The 23,025-nt window shown below is 42.8% G+C and overlaps 1 protein-coding gene across 29 annotated transcripts in view; it reads right to left on the minus strand.

The window, feature by feature from the left end:
* Positions 1–16,713, minus strand: part of FAM135A (family with sequence similarity 135 member A) — a 128,193-nt gene extending 111,480 nt beyond the window's left edge. For 4 of the 29 annotated variants that reach the window (XM_089333060.1, XM_089333053.1, XM_089333057.1 and 1 more), the window contains exons 1-2: positions 16,474–16,531; positions 16,218–16,274 (exon numbers count right to left, since the gene is read on the minus strand). Coding sequence is in view for 4 of the 29 variants with exons in the window: in XM_089333054.1 (XP_089189180.1) it covers positions 16,218–16,309 (92 nt within the window). In the remaining 25 variants the exon portion in view is untranslated. The other 25 variants (XM_002714528.6, XM_002714526.6, XM_089333049.1 and 22 more) reach the window with 16 other exon arrangements.
* Between the last annotated feature and the right edge of the window lie 6,312 nt (positions 16,714–23,025).

The following is a 23,025-nucleotide window of genomic DNA, read 5'->3' on the forward strand; positions in this document are numbered from 1 at the left end:
CCCTTGGCATATTATTTTATCAGCTAATAAAACCACATTCAACAGCTTTTTTTCTTTTCTTCATCATAAAGATGTATGTAGATGTTACCAACTTCCATAACAACTACACTAAACTTTAATTACCACATAAATAACTGTCATTATCAACGTAGTAACTAGTCCTAAGAAGATAAAAAAGGCTATCTTCATATAAAATGTTCTCTATTTCATGGAAACGACATCCTAAGATAGCTTCTATACACCTATTTTTGTGTGCAAAATTTAGAGTATGGTTCTTTCCTGAGGCAAGTTTGATAAAAACTTAATGCTTTAATTTACTCAGATTAAAAAAACAGGTATTTATTCAAACATTTATTGAGTATCTACTATAGGCTAGGAATTGCAATAGACACAAAGTACAGCTTAATTTTCGATCTCAAAGAGCTAACTAATCATCAGGAAGCAATAAATATATACAAGTATAGCATAATGGTTAAAATAGGGGCTTAGGGCTTAAGCTCATGCCCAACATTTTGGTAGTTGACTTCTCTGCATTTCCTGTGTGGAACACAGCACCCCTAGCACCTAGATCAGTAAGCCTGTTTCAAGGGAGAGAAATAGACTGTTTTATCATGTAAACCATTTTATTGGTAGATCCCTAATACAGCTACTTGGCCTTTTTTTTTTTTTTTTTTTTTTTTTTTTTTGACAGGCAGAATTAGTGAGAGAGTGAAAGGTCTGCCTTCTGTTGGTTCACCCCCCCAGATGGCCCAAAGCCAGGAGCCAGGTGCTTCCTCCTGGTCTCCCACGCGGGTGCAGGGCCCAAGCACTTGGGCCATCCTCCACTGCCCTCCCGGGCCACAGCAGAGAGCTGGACTGGAAGAGAAACAGGGACAGAACCGGCGCCCCAACCGGGACTAGAACCCGGGGTGCTGGCGCAGCAGGTGGAGGATTAGCTTAGTGAACCGCGGCACTGGCCATGGCCTCTTCTTTAATAAGGAAATAAATACCAGAATCAGGTATTACTGTAACAAAATCCTAAAATACATGGCACTATTTTAGTTTAGGCACCAGACAACAGGGAAACATAATACTGGAATAATAGAGACCTATATTATACTTAAAAAAACTGTTCTCTATAATAACCTGTAGTACTAAGTAGCCATAAAAAGCCCATAGCCCTCTGGAAAAATGGATAAAAACTGCCATGATATTGCTTGTGTTGGTAGTCCTCTGTTTCATTTGCTTATGCAAGAACTGGCAGTCTGTAAGCAAAGATGGAAGGAAAGACAGCAGAAATGTGGGGTCTTGCAGCCACCACACATCGGGATTAAGTATCTTTTTCAACAGCATTCTTTTATGACTCCATGACAAAGCAAAAATTAGATTAACACTAGGTTAAGGTTAGATTAACAATGCTGCTATTCCACCAATGTCCACTGTATCAAGCATCAAGACAGTGACCATTAAGGAGGGATGAGGATGTATCTCATTAAAATGAGAACATTAAAACATGCTGAAGGACTAACCTTTGGCCTAGTCAGTAGGATGCTGGTTAAGATGGCCATGTCTCATATCAGAGTATGGGAGTTCAATACTAGCTCTGGCTTTCTATTCCACATTCTGCCAATGCAGACCCTGGGGAGCACTGAGTGAGTCACAGCTCAAGCAGCTGGGTCCCTGCAACCCAGGTAGGAGACCTGCATTGAATTCCCAGCTCTTGGTTCTGGCCCCTTCCTCAGCCCTGGTCCAATCTCAGTTGTTGCAGGTATTTGGTGAATACACCAGTGGATAAGGGGTCTCTTTGTCTATTGTCCCCTTCTCCCCCCGACTTTCTAATAAGGAAAACTTTTTAAAAAATTGTATATATAGAGAGAAATAAGTAAGGTAGACTTATGGACCACATCGAGAAAAAACACTGGGTAGCATTACTGGCACACAGAACTGAATGGAGGCAAACATGTAAGAATCCTATTACATTTCTGACAGAATTGTAGCTGTCAAAGAAATCAGCTAACCTGCAGGCTGGCAAAGGGGAACTTATGGGAAGTAGGCAAAGGAAATGGACCCAACTTTGAATACTACCTTCAAGTGTGGCAGTGGAGGTTAATGTGAAGAACTATCCAGTCAGTAAAGTCAAGGAACACAATGGCAGCAAACACAGGCATTCTTACCAGAAAGGAGAACTAAAGTTATTATTCCACTGTCAGGACATGGAATCATCATCATTCCAAGCCAGCAATGCTCTCAGTTTATTTCTCATTGTTCACTTTCCCAACGGGGAGATTTCATTACCATTCCCTGTTTCTCAGCCCACTACAACATGTTGGGTACATGTGGGAAGGATAGAGAACAGAAAATGATGTTTTGTTTATAGGTCACCAGACTTGTTGATCTGACAAACAGTACTGTTCCTCAGTGAGCCTGGATTAATGTGACAAGCGGATGGCACCTAGGACTGTTTCCCCAGGGGAAGGTAGGAGTCACTTCCAATAGACAGGATGAAGGAGACACATGGATATCTGGCTGGCCAGAGTGGCAGATTGTGGTAGACTGCTTGTCATTTTCATGTTCCTCTTCTTCCTAGCCAGAGGGTCACCCAGACTGAGACCCCATTTCCCAGCCTCTCTGGATGCCAAGTGATCCCACCCAGGAATGTGGCCAAGTGATTCTACCCATGGAATGTAAACTGAAGTGATACATGCTGCACCTGCCTCACTTGTTTAAAAGGAAATTCTTTGTGCTGACTTCATCTGCCTCCCTTTTACAGGCTGGAATACTTTTCTTGAAAGAAATCTAGTTTTAATGACGCGGATTATGATAATACTCTGAAGAACGGTAAGCAAAAAGATGGAAGGATTCTGGATTCCTGAGTGCCTTACCTACCTAGACTGTTTAGACTTTTTTCATGTTTTATAACTCTGATACAGCAGATACACCAATTATATATATACTGTAATATATTCCTATTCTTCAGGCTATTTTCAGAACTCTCTCTCCTTTACTCCAAATCCTCAGAGACTTCCCACCTCATTTAGTAACAGTGACTAACACTGGCCTATAAAATGGCATTATGAAGTCTGGATCTTCCCTAACTTCTCTGACCTCCATCCTACCACCCTGCCCACTCCAGCCACACTTACTTCCTTTCTATTTCTCAAACACACCAAATGTATTCCTGCCTCAGGGCCTCTGCACTCATTCCCCCGATCATTCCTCCCTCCTGCCAGGTACACACAACTCATTCCTTTCCCTCTTTTTGGTCTTGACTCAAATACCAACTTCTCAACCAGGCTTTTCTTGGACAGACTAACTAAAGTCTTAGCTCTCTGCTCCTCCAACATTCTATTGCTTTTCTTCATCAGCACTTACATTGAGTTAATTTACTAAAGATTTTACATATTAATTTTTATTATTTCTTCATCACTAAAATATAAGCTCCATGAAGGCAGGATATCCTGACTAGTCTGTTCACTGCTGTGTTTCACCACCCAGCACATGGTAGCTACTCAATTTTATATCTAAGAAAAAATTAATAAATTAACATTAAAACCTCCATAAATGGGGCTGGAACTGTGGCACAGTGGGTTAAAGCCCTGGCCAGCAGCACCGGCATCCCATATGGGCTCTGGTTCTAGTCCCTGCTGCTCCTCTTCCGATCCAGTTCTCTGCTACAGCCTGGAAAAGCAATAGAAGATGGCTCAAGTCCTTAGGCCCCTGCACCTATGTGGGAGACCTGGAAGAAGCTCCTGGCCCCTGCCTTTGGATGGGCTCAGCTCCGGCCGTTGTAGCCATCTGGGGAATGAACCAGTGGATGGAAGACCTCTCTCTCTGTCTCTACCTCTCTCTGTAACTCTTTCAAATAAACAAAATAAATCTTTAAAAAACTCCATAAATATTATTATTTTCCCCTATTTAAATGAAAACAACTTGGAGAAAGGCATTATTACACTGATATACTGAAAACAGACATGCAAGAATAAATTTTGGTCATGATATTCCTTTATAATTTCAGGACCTGCTAGCAGTACCCTCTACTCTTGCATTCTGCTATACTTTTAGGTCTATTATTGCTTAGTTTTCCTTAAATCTACCTCTTATTGATCATCCTCTAACTGGAAAAAAAACCATGTATGCACAGATACATGAGGAGTCTTTAAAAGTTCACCGAAAATGCGCATTATCTTTTATCTAATGTTTACATGAATTTGCTGAAGTCCCCCTTATAGACAGGGTTGCTGACAAACCTGTTTTTTATCCTTCCTCTTAAAACAAAATCAAGCAGGAAAGAAGAATTATTTTTATTTCCATGTACAGAATAAAAAATTCAAAGAAGGAGCTAAAGAAAGGGAGAGTAGATCAAGAAGAAAGGAGGGTTGCTGCTGTGTTGTAAGAGGCTAAGCCTCCACCTGTGGCACCAGCATCCCATCTGGGCACTGGTTCTAGTCCCGGCTGCTCCTCTTCCGATCCAGCTCTCTGCTGTGGCCTGGCAAAGCAGTAGAAGATGGCCTGCACCCGCATGAGAGACCCGGAAGAAGCTCCTGGCTCCTGGCTTCAGATAGGCCCAGCTCTGGCTGTTGCAGCCATTTGGGGAGTGAACCAGTGCATGGAAGACTTCTCTATCTGACTCTTTTCTGTAACTCTGCTTCTCAAATAAATAAATAAAATCTTAATTTAAAAAATGGAAAAAGGAAAAGAAATTCAGCAGTCTCTCCTATCTATAGGAGGCAACTACTACTTAGCTCCAGCCAATCTTTGCTGCCCTTATAACTATCAGGGGATTCTACGTTTTCAAGAGTAAGTTACAAGTTTTTTTTTTTTTTTTTCTTTTCCTAAAGGCAAAAAGGTCTGCCTGCTCTCCTTAAGTGTAGATGTTGCCAACTATTTAACAGACAAACGGAAAAACTTGTGTATTCCACATCAAATTGACCCACAGAGCAATAGTCAACCTGTGTGCTAACAATTTGAAATCTCTGACAGATTTTTTATGCCATTCGTAAACCAGGAAAACTCTGGTCTGTCCTTTCAAGAAGTAAAGCTGTAGAAAGGACTTCTTTCCTTTTACCCAGCTAATGCATAGGAGACTCTGCTAGAAGGAACTCTGTATCCTCAAGAAGTCATAAATTTCATGACGCTCCCGTACAACCTGCTGGCAGGCTCAGAACCTTCACTTCACTCTGAGCCTTTGACACAATCAGCAGACTTACCTGAGAATAAATCCTTCATTCTGTTTTTCTGGCCCTAGGAAAATGGCAAACACCTGAATAATCTGGCAGTCTAGCCAAATAGCGCTCTTTCCTGGGCCATTTCATAGGACACTAAGAGAGAATTCAGCTGAATAAACTATGAACCCCAATCCAAGAAGCCAGACAGGAATCCCAAACAAGAATTAACTCTAACGTTAAAGACGGCTGCCACCATGGCTCACTAGGCTAATCTTCTGCCTGCGGCTCCGGCACCCGGGTTCTAGTCCCGGTCATGGCACTGGATTCTGTCCTGGTTGCTCCTCTTCCAGTCCAGCTCTCTGCTGTGGCCCGGGAAGGCAGTGGAGGGTGGCCCAACTCCTTGGGCCCTGCACCCGCATGGGAGACCAGGAGGAAGCTCCTGGCTTCGGATCGGTGCAGCGCACCAGCAGTAGCAGCCATTTTGGGGGTGAACCAATGGAAGGAAGACCTTTCTCTCTGTCTCTCTCACTGTCTAACTCTGCCTGTCAAAAAAAAAAAAAAAATTAAATGGAAACACTTATGCTGAAAGCCCTTAGAGACAAGAACAGATTTCTCTGTCAATCAAACCTGACATTGTAAAACATTTGACAACTACTTAGTAAATACTCAGGAGAAACTGGTTTACTAACTTGGTAATAAAGTTACTAAGTAACCTGAAATATATTTGGCCCTCCAGTGCTGCTCCATCCACTATGTGCCTATTGAAATGGATGGGAAGAACTTAATTAATTTTTAATTTTAATTCACTGTATTATATTAATTTAAATCCAAACACTGAAGCAGCGTAAAATATCTTCCCATTAAACACAGTTTTATTGTTCTGATAGAACTACATTTTACTTTCTTAAAAATGTAGAGTACTAGAGCTGGTATTGTGGCACAGTGGGTTAAGCCATCACTTGCAAAGGGCATCCCATATCTGAAGGCTGGATGGAATCCCAGTTGCAGTACCAGCTGCTCTGCTTCCAATCCAACTCTCCGCTAATGCACCTGGGAGAGTTCCTGGCTCCTGGCTTCAGCCTGGCCCAGATCTGAAAGATTAATTTCTCTCTCTCTCTCCCTTTCTGACACTCTGCCTTTCAAATAAATAAATAAAATTTTTTGAAAAAATGTAGAGTAATTAAAAAAGTATACTGAGGTATGCTGTAAATGTATAGAACAGGATTTCACAGACAAAAAATAGAATATGAAATCTCAATAATACATTTTTATATTGATCACATCTTGAATTTTTTTTTAACATTTTAAAAAAAATTTTTTGACAAGCAGAGTGGACAGTGAGAGAGACAGAGAGAAAGGTCTTCCTTTTCCGTTGGTTCAACCCCCAATGGCCACTGTAGCCGGCATGCTGTGGCCAGTGCACCGCGCTGATCCGAAGCCAGGAGCCAGGTGCTTCTCCTGGTCTCCCATGCGGGTGCAGGGCCCAAGGACTTGGGCCATCCTCCACTGCACTCCCGGGCCACAGCAGAGAGCTGGACTGGAAGAGGAGCAACCAGGACAGAACTGGCGCCCCAACTGGGCCTAGAACCCGGGGTGCCGGAGCAGCAGGCGGAGGATTAGCCTATTGAGCCGCGGTGTCAGCCACATCTTGAATATTTTTATACACTGGCTAAAATTAACTTTACCTATTTACTTTTACTTTTAAAATGTAGATACTAGAAAATTTTAAATTACACATCTCACATATTTCTATTGGATAACACAGTTGATCTAGTATCAATCCATCTCCTCAACTCTTGGAGTATACAATAACTGTCCCAGACATAGTTCTAGGTACATAAAACCATGCATAGCTCCCAAGACCACAGAGATGCTCTCTCCCATTGGATTAGCAAAGACATAACTGCGGTCCACAAAGGATAGTTCAGACATGGATATCTGGAAAAATATGGGAGATGCTCCTGACATCTATACTAAGCCTAAAACAGCAGCTAACAACTTTGAACACAGAATTCACCCATCAGTGCTTCAGAACCTAACAGAGAATGTGGAAACATCCTAAGAGACACAGCTCCCAAGATGGCAACCATGGGACAAATGGGTTCAGAGTCTGTAATACTGATACACTGAATATGATACCCAAAAGATACTACATGAGACAAAACTCCACTATGGGCCAACTTATCCTTTACAATCTCTCAGAAAGGCTCCATGTTGGCAACTGATCCATCATTTCTCGTTAAGTACAACAGACTAACTTCTTGCTCCAGCTTTAGGAAAAACTTCAGTTCTTTAACTGATCGTTACATAATGTAGCAAACTTGTACCCAATGACCATATCATACAAAAAAAAATACATACCTTTAAATGTTCATAATGTAGCGAGAGGCCTGCATTATGACAGATATATTAGAACTGACAGCAAAAGAAGGAACAGTAGATTCGCATTCAGTCAGATGAGGAATTCACAGTATGACAAGTTATGTGGGAACTGAAACTGACATTTATGATCTTGGACCAACAAAAGGAATAACTTCTAAATTGTGTAGTTAAATTAAAAATGCTAAATAGGAATACCATAGGAACAGAGAAATTTCCTCGATCTAGAATGAGGTTAACTCAATACATTAAATATTAGCTAGTGTAATTTTGGCTCAATTTCTCAGCCTTTGCCAAAGGAAAAAGTTGTAAGCCCAAAACAGAAGCACTCCTAAAGCCGTCAGAATGCTGTTTTGCTGTGAATAAAAGATTCTTACGATAGACAATCTTTAGCAGATTGAGGAGAGGAGGGAGACAGGTCTGTGGTGAAGGTATACTTGACTGCCACCTTTCCTGAATGCTCACCTAGGATACAGAACTCCAATTCACATAAATCTCTGGCCCTTACCGTCTTTGAGCTAACTGTGAGCAAGCCAGACCACACAGCAACAAACTATAACCAATCAGCCAGCAATATCTGTATTAACCTTGCTATCTGTACATTTTGGCCATGTGACTAAGTCAGCAATGATCAGTTTCATCTGGATTCCTGAGCTATGATTTTATTTCCCAATATACATTCAGTTCCCTTTTTGGTTGGTTGAGACCCTGACACCTTACCATCTTTGTAAAGTCCCTCTTGCAGGAACTAAACACACTGTCACTGGATTCTTTTTTTTTTTTCCTTAAAGATGTATTTATTTACTTGAAAGTCAGAATTACACAGATAGAGAAGGAGAGTCAGAGAGGGAGAGAGGTCTTCCATCCACTGGTTCACTCCCTTTGGCTGCAAAGATCCAAAGCCGGGAGCCAGGAGCTTCTTCCCGGTCTCCCATGCAGGTGCAGGGGCCCAAGGACTTGGGCCATCTTCTACTGCTTTCCCAGGCCATAGCAGAGAGCTGGATGGGAAGTGGAGCAGCCAGGTCTCAAACGTGTGCCAATATGGGTTAGAAGCACTGCAGGCAGCAGCTTTACCCGCTACGCCACAGCGCCAAACCTGGATTCTATCTTGCTCTAAAATGGACAAGCCATCAGTCACTTATCTGACTTTAGATTACCACCATCCAGATGGCTTTTAACCTTCTTTCTGCCTTAAATTCACACATGCACGACATTCCTTTACCAGTAACGTATCTCAGTTTAAAAAGTGATTCACAGGAAAACTGACCTTTGATTACAGCAGAGAATACTTAAAGGAAGGAAAATCACTTATCTAGAGAGTGTTGAAGGGGGCCGGTGCTGAGGCATTGAAAGTAAAGTTGCTGCCTGCAGTGCCAGCATCCCAAATGGGTGCTGGTTCGAGTCCCAGCTCCTCCACTTTGATCCAGCTCTCTGCTATGGCCTGGGGAAGCAGTAAAAGATCATCTTGGGCTCCTGCACCTGAATGGGAGACCCAGAAAAAGCTCCTGGTTCCTGGCTTTGGATTGGCCCAGCTTCAGCAGTTGCAGCAGTTGAGGAGTGAGCCAGCAAATAGAAGACCTTTCTCTCTCTGCCTCTCCTTCTCTGTGTAACTCTTTCAAATAAATAAATAAATCATTAAAAAAGAAAAAAATAAAGTGTTGCTGCCTCTTCTCACATATCAAAATGAGTTCCTGAGGGACAGCAGTACATCACATGGCACAAATTACAGAAATTAAATTAAATTAAATAGTACTCTACTTAAGAAAACAGAGTACTATTTTTTTTTCCCTTGGGGAAAGGAAAAAGAAGAGACTCAAAAGAAAACATGAGAAAAGCTTGACAAATTACATTTTGAAAAGCAATTTATCTGTTAATGATATAAAATACATACTAAATAGCAATGCTAAACAAAAACCAAATACAGACACTGAAACTGGCACACACACTCTTGCACCAGTATCTTTAATTATGCTATTTCATTTCATTCTTGTAAAAATCTAAATTGCAATTATTACTCTATTTTATAGGCAACAAAACTAAGAAACAAAGTTAACATATCCAAGGTCACACAGTAAGAAAAGAATAAAAAGGAAAAAAAGCTAGACTGTGTCAAAGTTTATGCCTTATATCTGTACCTGCATACCTCTAAAATCCATATCCAAATTGCTGGAGGAAATAGTCAATGATACTGATATATGTGCTCCCACCAAAAGAAAAACTGAAATTAGAATGTTAGTGGGAAAAAAAACCCCACTCAATAAACAATTTATATTCAATTTGTCAGGTAATTAACATTATTTCCTAATTATAAAATCTTCAAGTTTCTCATCTGACGCCCACAAGCACAAAATTGTAGTTTAAAGGCAATGTTCTTGTCCAATCTCTTTAACAGTTGTATTTAAACAGTTGTTTTCTAATTGTTATGTATCTTAGAATTGGCATTTGAATTAAGAAATATTCAGGGGCCAGCATTGTGGCATAGTGGGTTAAGCTGCCACCTGTGACACTGGCATTCCATATTGGAGTGCCAGTTCAAATCCTGGCCAACTTCCTGCTAATGCTACTGCTACAAAGTGGTTGGGCCCCTGCCACCCATGTGGGAGACCAGAAAGGCATTCCTGACTCCTGTCTGGCACAGACCTGACTGCTGTAGCCATATGGGGAGTGAACAAACAAATGGAAGATTTTCTCTCTGTCCCACCTATCTCCTCCCTCGCACCTTTTTCACTCTGCCTCTCAAATAAGTAAATAAGTCTTTTTTTTTTTTTAAAAAAAAAAAGATTTATTTATTTACTTGAAAGACTTACACAGAGAGGAGAGGCAGAGAGAGAGAGAGAGAGAAAGGTCTTCCATCTGCTGGTTCACTCCCCAGAGAGGCGCAATAGTTGCAGCTGCCCCAATTCAAAGCCAGGAGCCAGGAGCTTCTTCCAGGTCTCCCATGCGGGTGCAAGGGCTCAAGGATGTGGGCCATCTTCTACTGCTTTCCCAGGCCACAGCAGAGAGCTGGATCAGAAGTAGAGCAGCCGGGACTCAAACTGGTGCCCATATGGGATGCCAGCACTGCAGATGGCAGCTTTACCCGCTATACCATAGCATCAGCCCCAGTAAATAAATCTTAAAAATAAAAAAAAACTCAAAAAAAAAAAAACATGGTTAATTTTGGGTAACTATATTAACATGATGGAAAATCCATAATAAAGAATTTTAAACATAAAATAGCAGGAACTTTAGTAAACTCAGAGTATTTTCATGGTTCACTCATTACATGTGCATTAAATAAACAACTTTTATTGCTCAACATGTGACAATGAAAGCTACGTCTGACATTATATGGATTATGGGAAAATAGTATTTAATTTATTAAAAGCAGTTCACACTAATTTTTAGAGACACACTTGTTACAAAACAAACCTACTAGCAACATAAAATGGAATAACTTTGATTATGTCATGTTATTATATACCTTAAAAATCTCAGAATATCTAAGATCACCAAAAACTTGTTATTCCTTTTCAAAGAAAGATGAATTAAGAAAGAACCACAGTCATCATCTACAATCTAGTTCCGCTATCTGTCTAGCATTGTTCAAAATATTTTTCTAACTGGTTATCTTAACATAAAACAAAGCTCAGAGCCAGAATAAGAATTACAATCCTGTTTCTAAAAAATAGTCTTAAACAATATTGTCTTTTTTTTTTTTTTTTTGACAGGCAGAATGGATAGTGAGAGAGAGAGACAGAGAAAGGTCTTCGTTTTTGCTGTTGGTTCACCCTCCAATGGCCGCCACGGCTGGCGCAAACAATATTGTCTTGACATCTTGTGCTTTCTTGTTTTAGTCTACCAGGAAGTTTGCTGAAGCCTTAGTTTTCTGAAGTGGAAGTAACACTCCTAACTTAAATGGTAGGCCTTAAAAAGTTAATATATATTCCAAGCACTAAACACAGAACTTGGTACATAATGGTTAGTACAGAGGTAACACTGTAGTTTTATTTCATCTCAACTTAAAAATATGATTTTATTCAAGGAAATATCTACTCAAAATAATGCAGCTGAAGTGAATATGCTATTATAAGTTTCACCAGGACAGCTTGGAAATATTTTCATTTATAGGCCATATGACCTCAAACGGAGATTTTAAGTGTTATAAAGATTAGGACCATCTTAAGTGTTGGGGAAAATCAGGAAAAGACCAGTGAGTACTTCAACTGTCAATTCAAATAATTTTACTGATTTCATTTCTTTTCAGGTCTCTGACTCTCCCTGTCTAGAACTCATCTACTGAAAAGGGGTCCTTCACATGCATTTTTGTATTCTTCTGTTTTTATACTTTGACAGGGGTGGGCCTGGTGGTACAGTGGGTTGGGATGCCGCCAGGGACACACACATCCTATATCAAAGTGCCAGGGATTCAGTCTTGCTTCCACTTCTGATCCAGCTACGTGTTAATGTGCCTAAGGTAAAACATATGATGCCTAAGTACCTGGGTTACTTGCTACCCATGTGGGAGAACTGGATGGAGTTCCTGGCTCCTCATTTTGGGTTGACACCAATCCGGCTGGTTGTTGAGGACATTTAGGGAGCAAACCAGCAGACAGAGGTCTCTCTCTCTCTCTTCTTGCTCTGTCACTCCACTTTTCAAATTTATACTATGACAAAACAATTATTAATTTTACAGAAATGGTCTGGCGACAGTGTACATTTTAACTGCATCTGCCTGGGAGGGGGGTAAAAACACTTTTCATTCATAATGTAAAGGTAAGTAAGGAGAGTATTCAAGCTCTCAATTCCAAAAGACAAAAGTTAAGGCAAAGGGTACACAGGCTTCCATAGTCTTAAGTTGTAGCAGGCAACAAGTCCTGATTTTGTTGCAGAGAACTTAGTAATGTTTCCAATGACTTACTGGCAATTTCAAAACATCAAAAGCAGTTATCACTCTCTGTGATAACCACTCAAGATAACCATGAATGAAGATAACAGTGAATGAAACAGCTGCATCCTACAAGGGAAATTCAGGGGGATTTAAAAAAACGGGGGTAGGGGCATACTTAATCTAATCCAATTAAGAACTGTGGCAAAAGGACATTTCCTAAAACTTAACAGAAATATTGCAAACTATGATTAACAGGCTTCGATATTGACAACATAATTTAGAAATACTTTCGATATTCTGGATGCTCGTATAGAAACCTAATACCGTAAAAGAAAATATGCTATAATCTCAGAACAGTTTTTCAGCTGAGAGACAGTTCATAAAGTCTGTTTCATCAAAATAAGAGCTAATATTCAAATAGGAGATATCACTTAATGGCACGATATGTCTGATTCATTTATATTTCTATTAAGAAAAAAGAGATTTGTAATTTTAAATTTAGCATATCATTGTTAACCAAAGATACACCTGTTAAAAAACGCCACCATCTTTTTTTTTTTTTTTTTTTTTTGACAGGCAGGGTGGACAGTGAGAGAGAGAGACAGAGAGAAAGGTCTTCCTTTTGCCGTTGGTTCACCCTCCAATGGCCACCGTGGCCGGCGCGCTGCGGCCTGCACACCGCGCTGATCCGATGGCAGGAGCCAGGAGCCAGGTGCTTCTCCTGGTCTCCCATGGGGTGCAGGGCCCAAGCACCTGGGCCATCCTCCACTGCACTCCCGGGCCACAGCAGAGGGCTGGCCTGGAAGAGGGGCAACCGGGAGAGAATCCGGCGCCCCGACTGGGACTAGAACCCGGTGTGCCGGCGCCGCTAGGCGGAGGATTAGCCTAGTGAGCCGCGGCGCCGGCCAAAACGCCACCATCTTTAAAAATTAAATGATGAAACTCATTGTGGGGCTGCTTCAGTTCTGAAAAACCTAGACCTATATAACAGCTTGTGCCTTGTGACTTTTTTGGGAAAATCATTAGTTTCATTAAGAATGCTTTCTCCTATATCATTCTCTGCTTCTTAGTCCTATTAATTTATTCCTACCAAAAAAAAAAAAAAAAACCTCAAAGGCAAAAAATAACTCACTTCAAATCTGTACGTCCCCATCACTGCCATTTCTCTCCCCTAAACAGCCACATTTATTAACCCATTCTCAAAGGTCTACATTTTTAGTAAACAAATAAAAAATAAAAAGACAACAGAAATTAAGAAGGTAACCACAGACATATATGTAACTCTTACATCTCTTTTCAGTTTCAAATTCTGGCAAACAAGGAGTATATCCCTTGTACATACTGAATGCTGCAGTGTCTACGCCACAATATATGAACATTAATTAACGTTAGTTCTCAGTTTTAACATTCTAGTAGACTTTTCACAAAAGTCTAAAATAAAACAAAAAATTCTAAGTTCCAGTTTGAGCTGAGATTTAAGCTGTAAATTATACTCTAATAAAGTCTAAAATTAAGAGATAAAAAAATAAGTATTTATGCAGCAATTTTTGTCTGTGGTTGCCCAGAGCAAGTTTAAATGATCATGGCTTCACTGCTCACAGATTACTGATGGGCCACCTTTATTATCCACATTTCATAGGTGGAGATACTAGGTTTAGAGGTTAAGTGGCTTCTGCAAACTAATGTCATGGGTCATAAGAGTTTAGAACTTCTGACTTATTAGTCCTATGCCGCTGTCTACCACTAATCTTACTTTAATTTCTAAGAGCACAGAATCAACTTACTAAAAAAACCAAGCATTGATATTTATTTCTTGTAATGAATAGTCACCTAAAAATAAAAACACCAGCATTTCAAGAAAGAGGAAGTTTCTTTATAGAAGCAGCAGTAATCTCTCCATATGCATTTGAAAAATCATTTTTAAAAAAATCTGAAAAGCTGAGGAGTTCATCATCTCTTAAACATACACAGTAATTACTGGTTCTTCTAAGAGAAGTGTGGTTCATGAAACTAAAGATCTTCCTATGTTCACCTCAAGTCACTCTGAATAAAGAACTACATTCCTTTTGCCTTGGGATTTCCCTTCTTAGAAACAGAAAAACTTAATTCCTACCTGACATAGACAACATAAGGAAGAATTTACTGTTTGTGGACTGCTTTGAGATTCCAGAACGAAATACATAATCCAGATGATCTTCAACCCTAGAATAAAGGCAAACTTCACTGAGAGTAGTTGCTTCTGCAGATGCCTCCAAAATAAGACAGCATATTTATACAGAGGTACGTTTTACTTAAACCAAGTCTTCATCACAATAAAGTAAGGAAACAATTTCCAAAACCTTTTTTCCCAAAACTCTTTAGAAAAAAGTTCTGCCCAACTCAAAAATGTAATACTTCTGTTCTCACGCATTTCTCCTTCAGTAAGCATACTAACTTTATTCTTAAGTTAGCAGAAATCATATGCATTTATTAAAGGGAACAGACTCTCAAGAAAATGATGCAATCAACTGCAACAGCATAAGTTTAAACTGTCTAATAATACATTTTGTTAAAATTCATTTAAGATTAGTTCTCAGATAACTACATGTACTGGAGGACAGTAACATTTTCAAGTGTTCAGCATATGTTTGTAGGTTCTCCTTTAGCAAATCTCAGCCCTTCGTTAGTTTCCTGAAATCTGAACTTGAACTCCTTCTCCTGAGTCAATGTCAGATAAACATAATTCTTAAAAATTAATGCATCAGTCACGAAGTTTAACAGGTTTATTGCTACTGTCACTCGTTTGATGATATTTCCAGGTGGTGAAGAAAGAATGAAGAGACTTTAAGAAACTGGAAGCTGAACTACATACAGAGTGGATACGTAGCTTAGGTAGAAAACAGAATAGAACAGATGGGCATGTTAGAAAGAATTCTCCGGGATTTAATGAGAAAAAAAAAACAACATACGTTTGAAGTTAAGAGGCTCGACCTAGGAAAATAAGATTGGTGGTGGGGAGAGATGGATCAAGATTAGAGAGCAGAAATGGGACGAGGGTGACGAGGGTGGAAAAAGACAAGGGAGGCAGGAGCTATTAGGCAGTAAGCGAAGTACGGTACCCAGAGAGGGGCCTCCGAAGCTAAGGTGGGGCACAGAACCAAGTCTGGGGCAAAGCGATGCTTACACACACACACACACACACACACACACACACACGGCAACCAACAGAAGAGAATGAAGTTCCGAAAGCCACGGAAGACCAATTATGGAGGTAACAGAGTGAGCACCCAGGTGGGCGAGGGTAAGACGCTCCGGGTAGGGAACCGCCAGGCTGGGCAGGATGCACAGCGACAGGAAAGAAATCCAAGGGAGCAAAAAGCGTACACCGCTTCCAACCGAGGGACCACCAGGACGAAAAGGCACGTGGGAGGCGCGGGATGAAAACGCAGAAGCACGCAAGGCAGGTAAAGCAGGGGCCGGGGGAGGGTCGAAGCTGGAGCAGGGGGCGAAGGGCAGGCTAAGGCTGGGGCACGGGAGGCGGGAGGCTCAGGAAGAGCCGGCCGGAGGGACCCGCGGCTGGGGCAGGGGCGGTGGAGAGCGCCGGGCGAGCGCAGCGCCGCGGTCCCTCGCCTCCCAGATAGCGCCCAGCACCGCCGTCCCCACCGACCTTCAGCGGGGCCCGGGCCGGGTTTCGGCCGCGAGCAGCCGGGACGCGGGCAGCAGCGGGCGAGCGCGGGACGGGGAGAAGGAGGCCTCTTCCTGCCTGGCCCCTGGGAAAGAGGGACGGAGGGAGGGTCGCGGGTGTCTGCAGCCGGGGGAGCCGGAGAGGAGGGTTACGGGCTTACCTCTCGCCGGGCTTGGCCTCTTCCCTCGCCCGTCGGACAGAGGAGCTCGTCGTCCAGCTGGAAGAAGAAAGCCCTACCCGGGTCAGCACCATCCCGTCCGGGGCCCCCTCACTTCGCCATCGCAGCAACCGCAACCACCGCAACCGCCGCAACCGAGCAGCCTGCTCGTCACCGCCGCTCCGCGACTGGCCCAGCGCCACTAACGAGCATGCGCAGTCGCCCCACTCCCGAGGGATCCCGGGCCAGCCGGCTCTACCTGCGATCAACAGGTCCGTGGCCGCACGGCCCCGCCCCCGGTCTCTCTCACCTCCCCCTCCCGCCTCGTCCCTCCCCTCTCGGAGACGAGGCCACGCCCCTCGCAAGCTCCGCACCCCGCCCTCAGGAGCCCCAGCGGCCGCTCCACTTCCAGCGCCAACTGAGATTTCGAGATTCGTTCGCCCTGCGCGGCTCTCGCTCCCAAGATCCCGCGAGAATGGGAGTTTTGCGTCAATAAAAAGCGCGAGCCCAAGCAAAGGGCAAGGCTGTGGGTTTAAGGGAGCGCTCCGGGGGCCGGTGAAGACTTGGGAGCTAGAGGGAGGCCTGAAGAGGAAAGGCTGAGGCTCCAGCTGTTTTTCTCACTTTGTTCCCTCCACTCTTCTCAGCGCTATCCTGCCGTCTCCTGTAGAGAGCCCGGTCCCTACCCTACCAAGTTTGCACAGTAGGGAAAGGAAGCCGCGGAGCATCCGCGCTGGCTCGGGACAGCGGCCTTTGGAGACCAGGACCGAATTGCGTTTTGGCGAAATGTGGGTGCTGATCTAGTTGCTTCTCGGTTGTGACGCCCGGAAGGGCGAAAGAGGATCGAGGAAGTGAGCCTCTAGCTCTTAAACTCCATTAACACAAGGCCTTGAAGGCTAGTCCTTTATTGATCTTTTATTTCACTTGTTGGGACTCAAAAAATACTGGGACTTTGACATGCCGACAGGTCTTGAGAACCTTCAGAATTAGGTGCCTCTGACCTTTGCTTTCGCATTCAAGCGTGAGGAGAGGCTTTCTGAAAATATTTTTTGCCCAAAGACAAGACCTGCTGAAGAAACGATCACCTGTGGTCTCCTTCCCACTCACTCCAACGCCCCCGAGCTTTTAATAACTAACCTCATATCACTGAAAGAAAGACACACCTGGAAGTCTGTCAACACACTGGACTTACCTGTCCGTTCTGCGGGCAGATTCACAAACCATTAAGTTTCCCTAAAAATCATTTACTATGCCCCTCAAAACTGTCTAAATTCCTCATCTTCCCCTGCTCCATAAAAATGGGGTATATAATAACTTATGAATAATTGTGATAGTGTATAATCGCTCATATATTTTCCCCGTGCTGTGATTTGTCCTTTTTACATATTAATAAATTTGTATACCTTTTCTCTTGTTTTGATTTTTCCTTTATGTGTCGTTCCTTGTTTCTGAATGTAACCCAGTAGAACATTTTCTGGTGCATAAAACTCAATATGTAGCTAAAGCAGGGTTAATGAAGAAAATTATGGCTTCAGCTTATAGTTAAAAATGAATTAGAAGGGGCAGGTGTTCGGCCCCGTGGTTAAGATGCCACTTAGGGCACCCGCATTCCATCTCAGAGGGACTTCCTGCTAATGTGCACCCTGGGAGGCAGCAAATAATGGCTCAAGTGCTTGGGTCCCTGCCACCCATTTGGGAGACCCAACTAGAGTTCCAGGCTGCTGGTTTTGGTCTGTAGAAGCACTAGCTGTTACAGACATTTGAGAAGTGAACCAGCAGATGGAAGGTCTCTGCCTGTCCACCTTTCAACTGAAAAATGAAAATAAATAACTAAAAAAATGAGTTAGGAGGCTGGATCATGGTGATGGTTGCACAGTAATGCGAGTGCACTCAATGCCACCAAACTATGCACTTTAAAAATGACAAATTTTATGTATATTTTACTACAATAAAGATTAGAAAAAGCTTTGCGTATTCATACAGGAGTAGTGGTGATGTCTTGTAACCTAGGCGGTTCAGGGAGCAGGCTTGTACTAGAGTTTGACCTCTTGTTTATCTTCATCTTTGTATGTGTTTGGAACATGATTGGAAGTGATGTTCTCCAAGCATTTGCGAGAATGACTTGACTTTCCTGGTTTCTACTCTGTCCCTTCCTCTATAGCCCTATGCCATTTTACTGCCCTGTCTATAAAAGTTTCTATTGCTGGTTTTGTAACTTAAACTGTAGCTTCACAATGAAAGGCTTTTTCTATTATTCTAGACCCAACTGTCTTTTGGAAAGATGTACTAAACAACCAATTATGTGCATTTCCACTTTCATCCATCCACCCTAAAATATAACCTGTGCCAAGTTTATTTCCCTGTTCAATGTTATTTTTATTCAAATCACATTTTCGAATTATCCATGTATCAGGCAGTGTACAAATCTTGGAAGACACCAACATGAATAAAACAGAATTTAGGTGGAATATTTGCATAATTACCTTATGGAGTGGTATGTGTAGTGCAGAAAAACACACAAGGAATTATGAATCTCAGAGAAGCAATAATCCAATTTAGGTTGGCAAGAGGTCATGAGTCAAGAAAGACTTCCAGAAAAGATATGGTTCCAGAGAGCTAATGAAGTAGAATATTTGGTGGTTGGGCAGCAAAGAGGACTGTTAAAAAAAATGCTATGCAAATGAGAAACTGATCTTTTCACTGAAACAAAACTAAGGGCACTTTGATATCACTGCTTGGGGATGTCAGACAGAAATGGGCAAGGATCATTGTGAGCCCTTTAATGAAAAGTCAGATCAAGATCAATTCCACTGTTATTTTTTATTACTCGTGTGTGTCAAAAACTGCTAGTTACTGATGGAGCACTGAAGATTAAGTCAGTCTCAAGGAATTTGCAATCTAGTATAGGGATACAGACACATAAAATATCAATAAATTCTGAAAAAAAAGTTAAAACTGGGGTAAGTTGTTTGAGAACCCAGAATCAATTAACCTAGAGATTTAGGCAAGACTTCTTGGAAATCATCCATTGGTAGAAAGAGTTAAATAATTTATTAACGAAAAATAGAAAAATTAGGTGTGTAGCACACTTTAAACTGTCATATTACCAGGGTCCCAGTTCAAGATTCTCTGATAGACTGTGTAACATTGAATTTCTTAACTATTGTAGGTTTCAGTTTTGTCTCAACAGAATTTAAATTCCTTTAAACATTTCTCCAATAATATGATTCTAAATTTGCTTCCCATTTATCTCCCCAGGTTTTATATCACCTTTTATGCTGCTAATAAACATTTTTTATGCCATATTTAATGTACATTAGGCTAAGTCTTATATGTGTTGTTTCCAGTCTAAGAGCTCAAAGAATGCAGGGTTTGGAATTCTTGCCTTCCTGTAATTGGTTTACATGATTTGACCCTGGTGTAGAATGTTTTTGAATCTCTAGTAAACCCTTGTTAACTGGAGTATTCTTGTAGGCTAAAGATTAAGTTATCTCTCCCCTGAATATTTGCACAATATTGACTCAAAGATTGAGACAGTAGAAGAAATGTATGTTGTAAATTTGAAAACAGCCTCATGGAAAGATAGCTCAGATTTGTCAGAAGTTAGACATTAATTCCCTAAGCAAATATGTTTGCCTTCCTGAGATTTATGATCCTTAAAATATTCCTGTTGCTTTAAATGTGGTCACTCTCAACTTTGAAATTTTATATTAAAAATAAGATATAATCAAAATAATTTTTTTTAAAAAAGATTTATTTATTTATTTGAGAGGCATAGTTACAGATGGGGAGAGGGAGAGACAGAGAGAGAGGTTGTCTATCTGCTGGTTTATTCCCCAAATGGCCAGAACAGCTGGAGCTGGACTGATCTGAAGCCAGGAGCTTCTTCTGGGTCTCCCACCCAGGTGCAGGGGCCCATGGACTTGGGCCATCTTCTGCTGCTTTCCTAGGCCATTAGCAGAGAACTGGATTGAAAGTGGAGCAGCCAGGACTCAAACCAGAGCCCATATGGGATGCTGGCACTGCAGGCAGAAGCTTAACCTACTGCGCCACAGCACTGACCCCATAATCAAAATGACTCTACAACTTCTTCCAATAATGTGATTCTTTTTGGAATTTTATACAGGGGACTTGGAATTCTATTTTTGATAAGAATTAGGTTATTCTCTAATAAGTAAAGTATTATAAATATTAATTAAAGTATTAACCCTCTGTCGCTCCCCCTCTTCATGGAGGAACGACACTAAACCCTGCCTAGGCTTCATATCCGAGTCAAGGCACCATTATGTCGCTCCCCGTCTTCATGGAGGAACGACACAGGACCCTGCGCTGTTCTTTTGTCTGCTCGGCCCTCCCCGGGTTTGCTGCTGGTTCTTCCCGGGTTGGCTACTGTCCCTTCCACCTCCGTGGAAGGGCAGTTCCCCCTGCCACTTTCCCCACTTCCGCGGGGGAGCGGCACACCGCCGGCCGGCTCTCTCGGGGGCTGCTCAGGTGTTCCTTCAGATAGATGTTCCTGGTGCATGTTGTCTCTCTCCTCCTTTATAGTCCTCTTCCACCAATCCCAACTCTGCTACCCACACGCCGAGTACGCTGCTCTCCTCCAATCAGGAGTAGGTCCTACAGTTTATTGGTTGGACTGGAGGCAGCTGTGTAGAAGCTGTTTCCTCCTCTCCCAGCGCCATATTGTGGGAGAGCAGATGCATAGAATAAGTCTTAATTCCAGTAACTTAGTCTAGTCCGAGTTGCTCCCCACAGATCCCCCTTTCTTTTTATTTTTGGCGTTGATACGCGCCTGTCTTCGGTGCCCAGCGGGACACACTCTGCTCTGCTTGCTAGAGTTGCCCACAGGTGCTTACAAGCCCTATCAATCAGGCAAACCGAATCCGGGTCCTCTCTTCGCCATGTTGTGAAGAGGTTTTTAGGCGCTGATGCGTGCCTGTGTTCGGTGCCCTGCAGCGCATGCTCTGCTCTGCTAGAACTGCCTGCAGGTGCTTACAAGCCCTAGCAATCAGGCAAACCGAATCCAAGCCTTCTCATTGCCGTCTTGTGGGGAGACTTATTGGTGTTGATAACGTGCCTGTCTTTGGTGACCTGCAGCCGCCCACAGGTGCTTATCGTCTTACTAATCAGGCAGACCGAATCCAAGCTCCCTCATTGCCGTGTTGTGGGGAGGCCTTATTTTTCTCTATTTCTCTATCTCCGGGCATTCCTATTTCTCCTATTTAACTTCTATCTGCCAGCATTCCTATTTCTCTCATTTTACTTCTAAACTTCTGTTTCTCTTATCCCTGCGGCTTCTTGGCGCCTCGCCCCACGGCGGCTTCATCCTCCCTAACATATTTTTCTCTACCCGGTATGTTTCCTAACTTTTCTTCCAACAATATTCCCCTCTCACTTCTCCTGGCTTCTCCCCACAGTCCATATCCGAGTCTAAGTTTCTTCTAGGTTTCACTTTCACTTTCAATCTCCTATCTTCCCCGCCATAGTCCGCATCCGAGTCTATGAAAGCTTTCACTTTCGCTTTCAATCCTAACTTCTTTCCCACAGTCCATATCCGAGTCTATGCCTAGGCTTTCGATAGCTTCTTCCGGCACCTTTTCCGTCTGGCTTTCCCCTAGGCTCTTTGCTAATCTCTCTCTCCAGTATTTTCCCACTTCTTCCCATTTCTTCCCTCCTAGGTTTCCTATCCGAGTCATGGCCCCATTATGTCGCTCCCCGTCTTCACGGAGGAATGACACAGGACCCTGCGCTGTTCTTTTGTCTGCTCGGCCCTCCCCGGGTTTGCTGCTGGTTCTTCCCGGGTTGGCTACCATCCCTTCCACCTCCGTGGAAGGGCAGTTCCCCCTGCCACTTTCCCCACTTCCACGGGGGAGCGGCACACCACCGGCCGGCTCTCGGGGGCTGCTCAAGTGTTCCCCTTAGATGTTCCTGGTGCATGTTGTCTCTCTCCTCCTTTATAGTCCTCTTCCACCAATCCCATCTCTGATACCCACACGCCGAGTACACTGCTCTCTTCCAATCAGGAGCAGGTCCTGCTGTTTATTGGTTGAACTGGAGGCAGCTGTGTAGAAGCTGTTTCCTCCTTTCTCAGCACCATATTGTGGGAGAGCAGATGCATAGAATAAGTCTTAATTCCAGTAACTTAGTCTAATCTGAGTTGCTCCCCACAACCCTCCTTTAGGAGCACTCTTTCTTCGAGCAAATTCTAGATTTAATCATTTGCAGCTATTTCGGTTGGTGTCCACAGAACTCAATAAGTTTTTTTAAAGGAGATTCTGTTACTTTAACAACAGATATGAGATTGAGCAAAACAGTTTCAGTATGGAACTTTCATGAGTTAGTAACAACTACAAACCAGAACGACAAATGTTATTACTTCATAAGTTAATATTATTTCATGACTTAATAACCATGGCCTTTTTGGAAGAACCATGATATAAAACTCAATTACCGCTGGCACCGCTGCTCACTAGGCTAATCCTCCGCCTGTGGCGCTGGCACCCCTGGTTCTAGTCCCATTTGGGGCGCCAGATTCTGTCCCGGTTGCTCCTCTTCCAGTACAGCTCTCTGCTTTGGCTCAGGAAGGCAGTGGAGGATGGCCCAAGTGCTTGGGCCCTGCACCCGCGTGGGAGACCAGGAGGAAGCACCTGGCTCCTGGCTTCGGATCGGCGCAGTGTGCTGGCCGCAACGCACTGGCCATAGTGGCCGTTTGGGGGTGAACCAACGGAAGGAAGACCTTTCTCTCTGTCTCTCTCTCTCTCTCACTGTCTATAACTCCCTCTCTCTGTCTCTCTCTCACTGTCTAACTCTGCTT

The sequence above is a fragment of the Oryctolagus cuniculus genome, chromosome 5 (genome assembly GCF_051225735.1).
Source record: "Oryctolagus cuniculus isolate XC-2025 breed Fujian yellow rabbit chromosome 5, ASM5122573v1, whole genome shotgun sequence".
Classification (NCBI taxonomy): Eukaryota; Metazoa; Chordata; class Mammalia; order Lagomorpha; family Leporidae; genus Oryctolagus; species Oryctolagus cuniculus.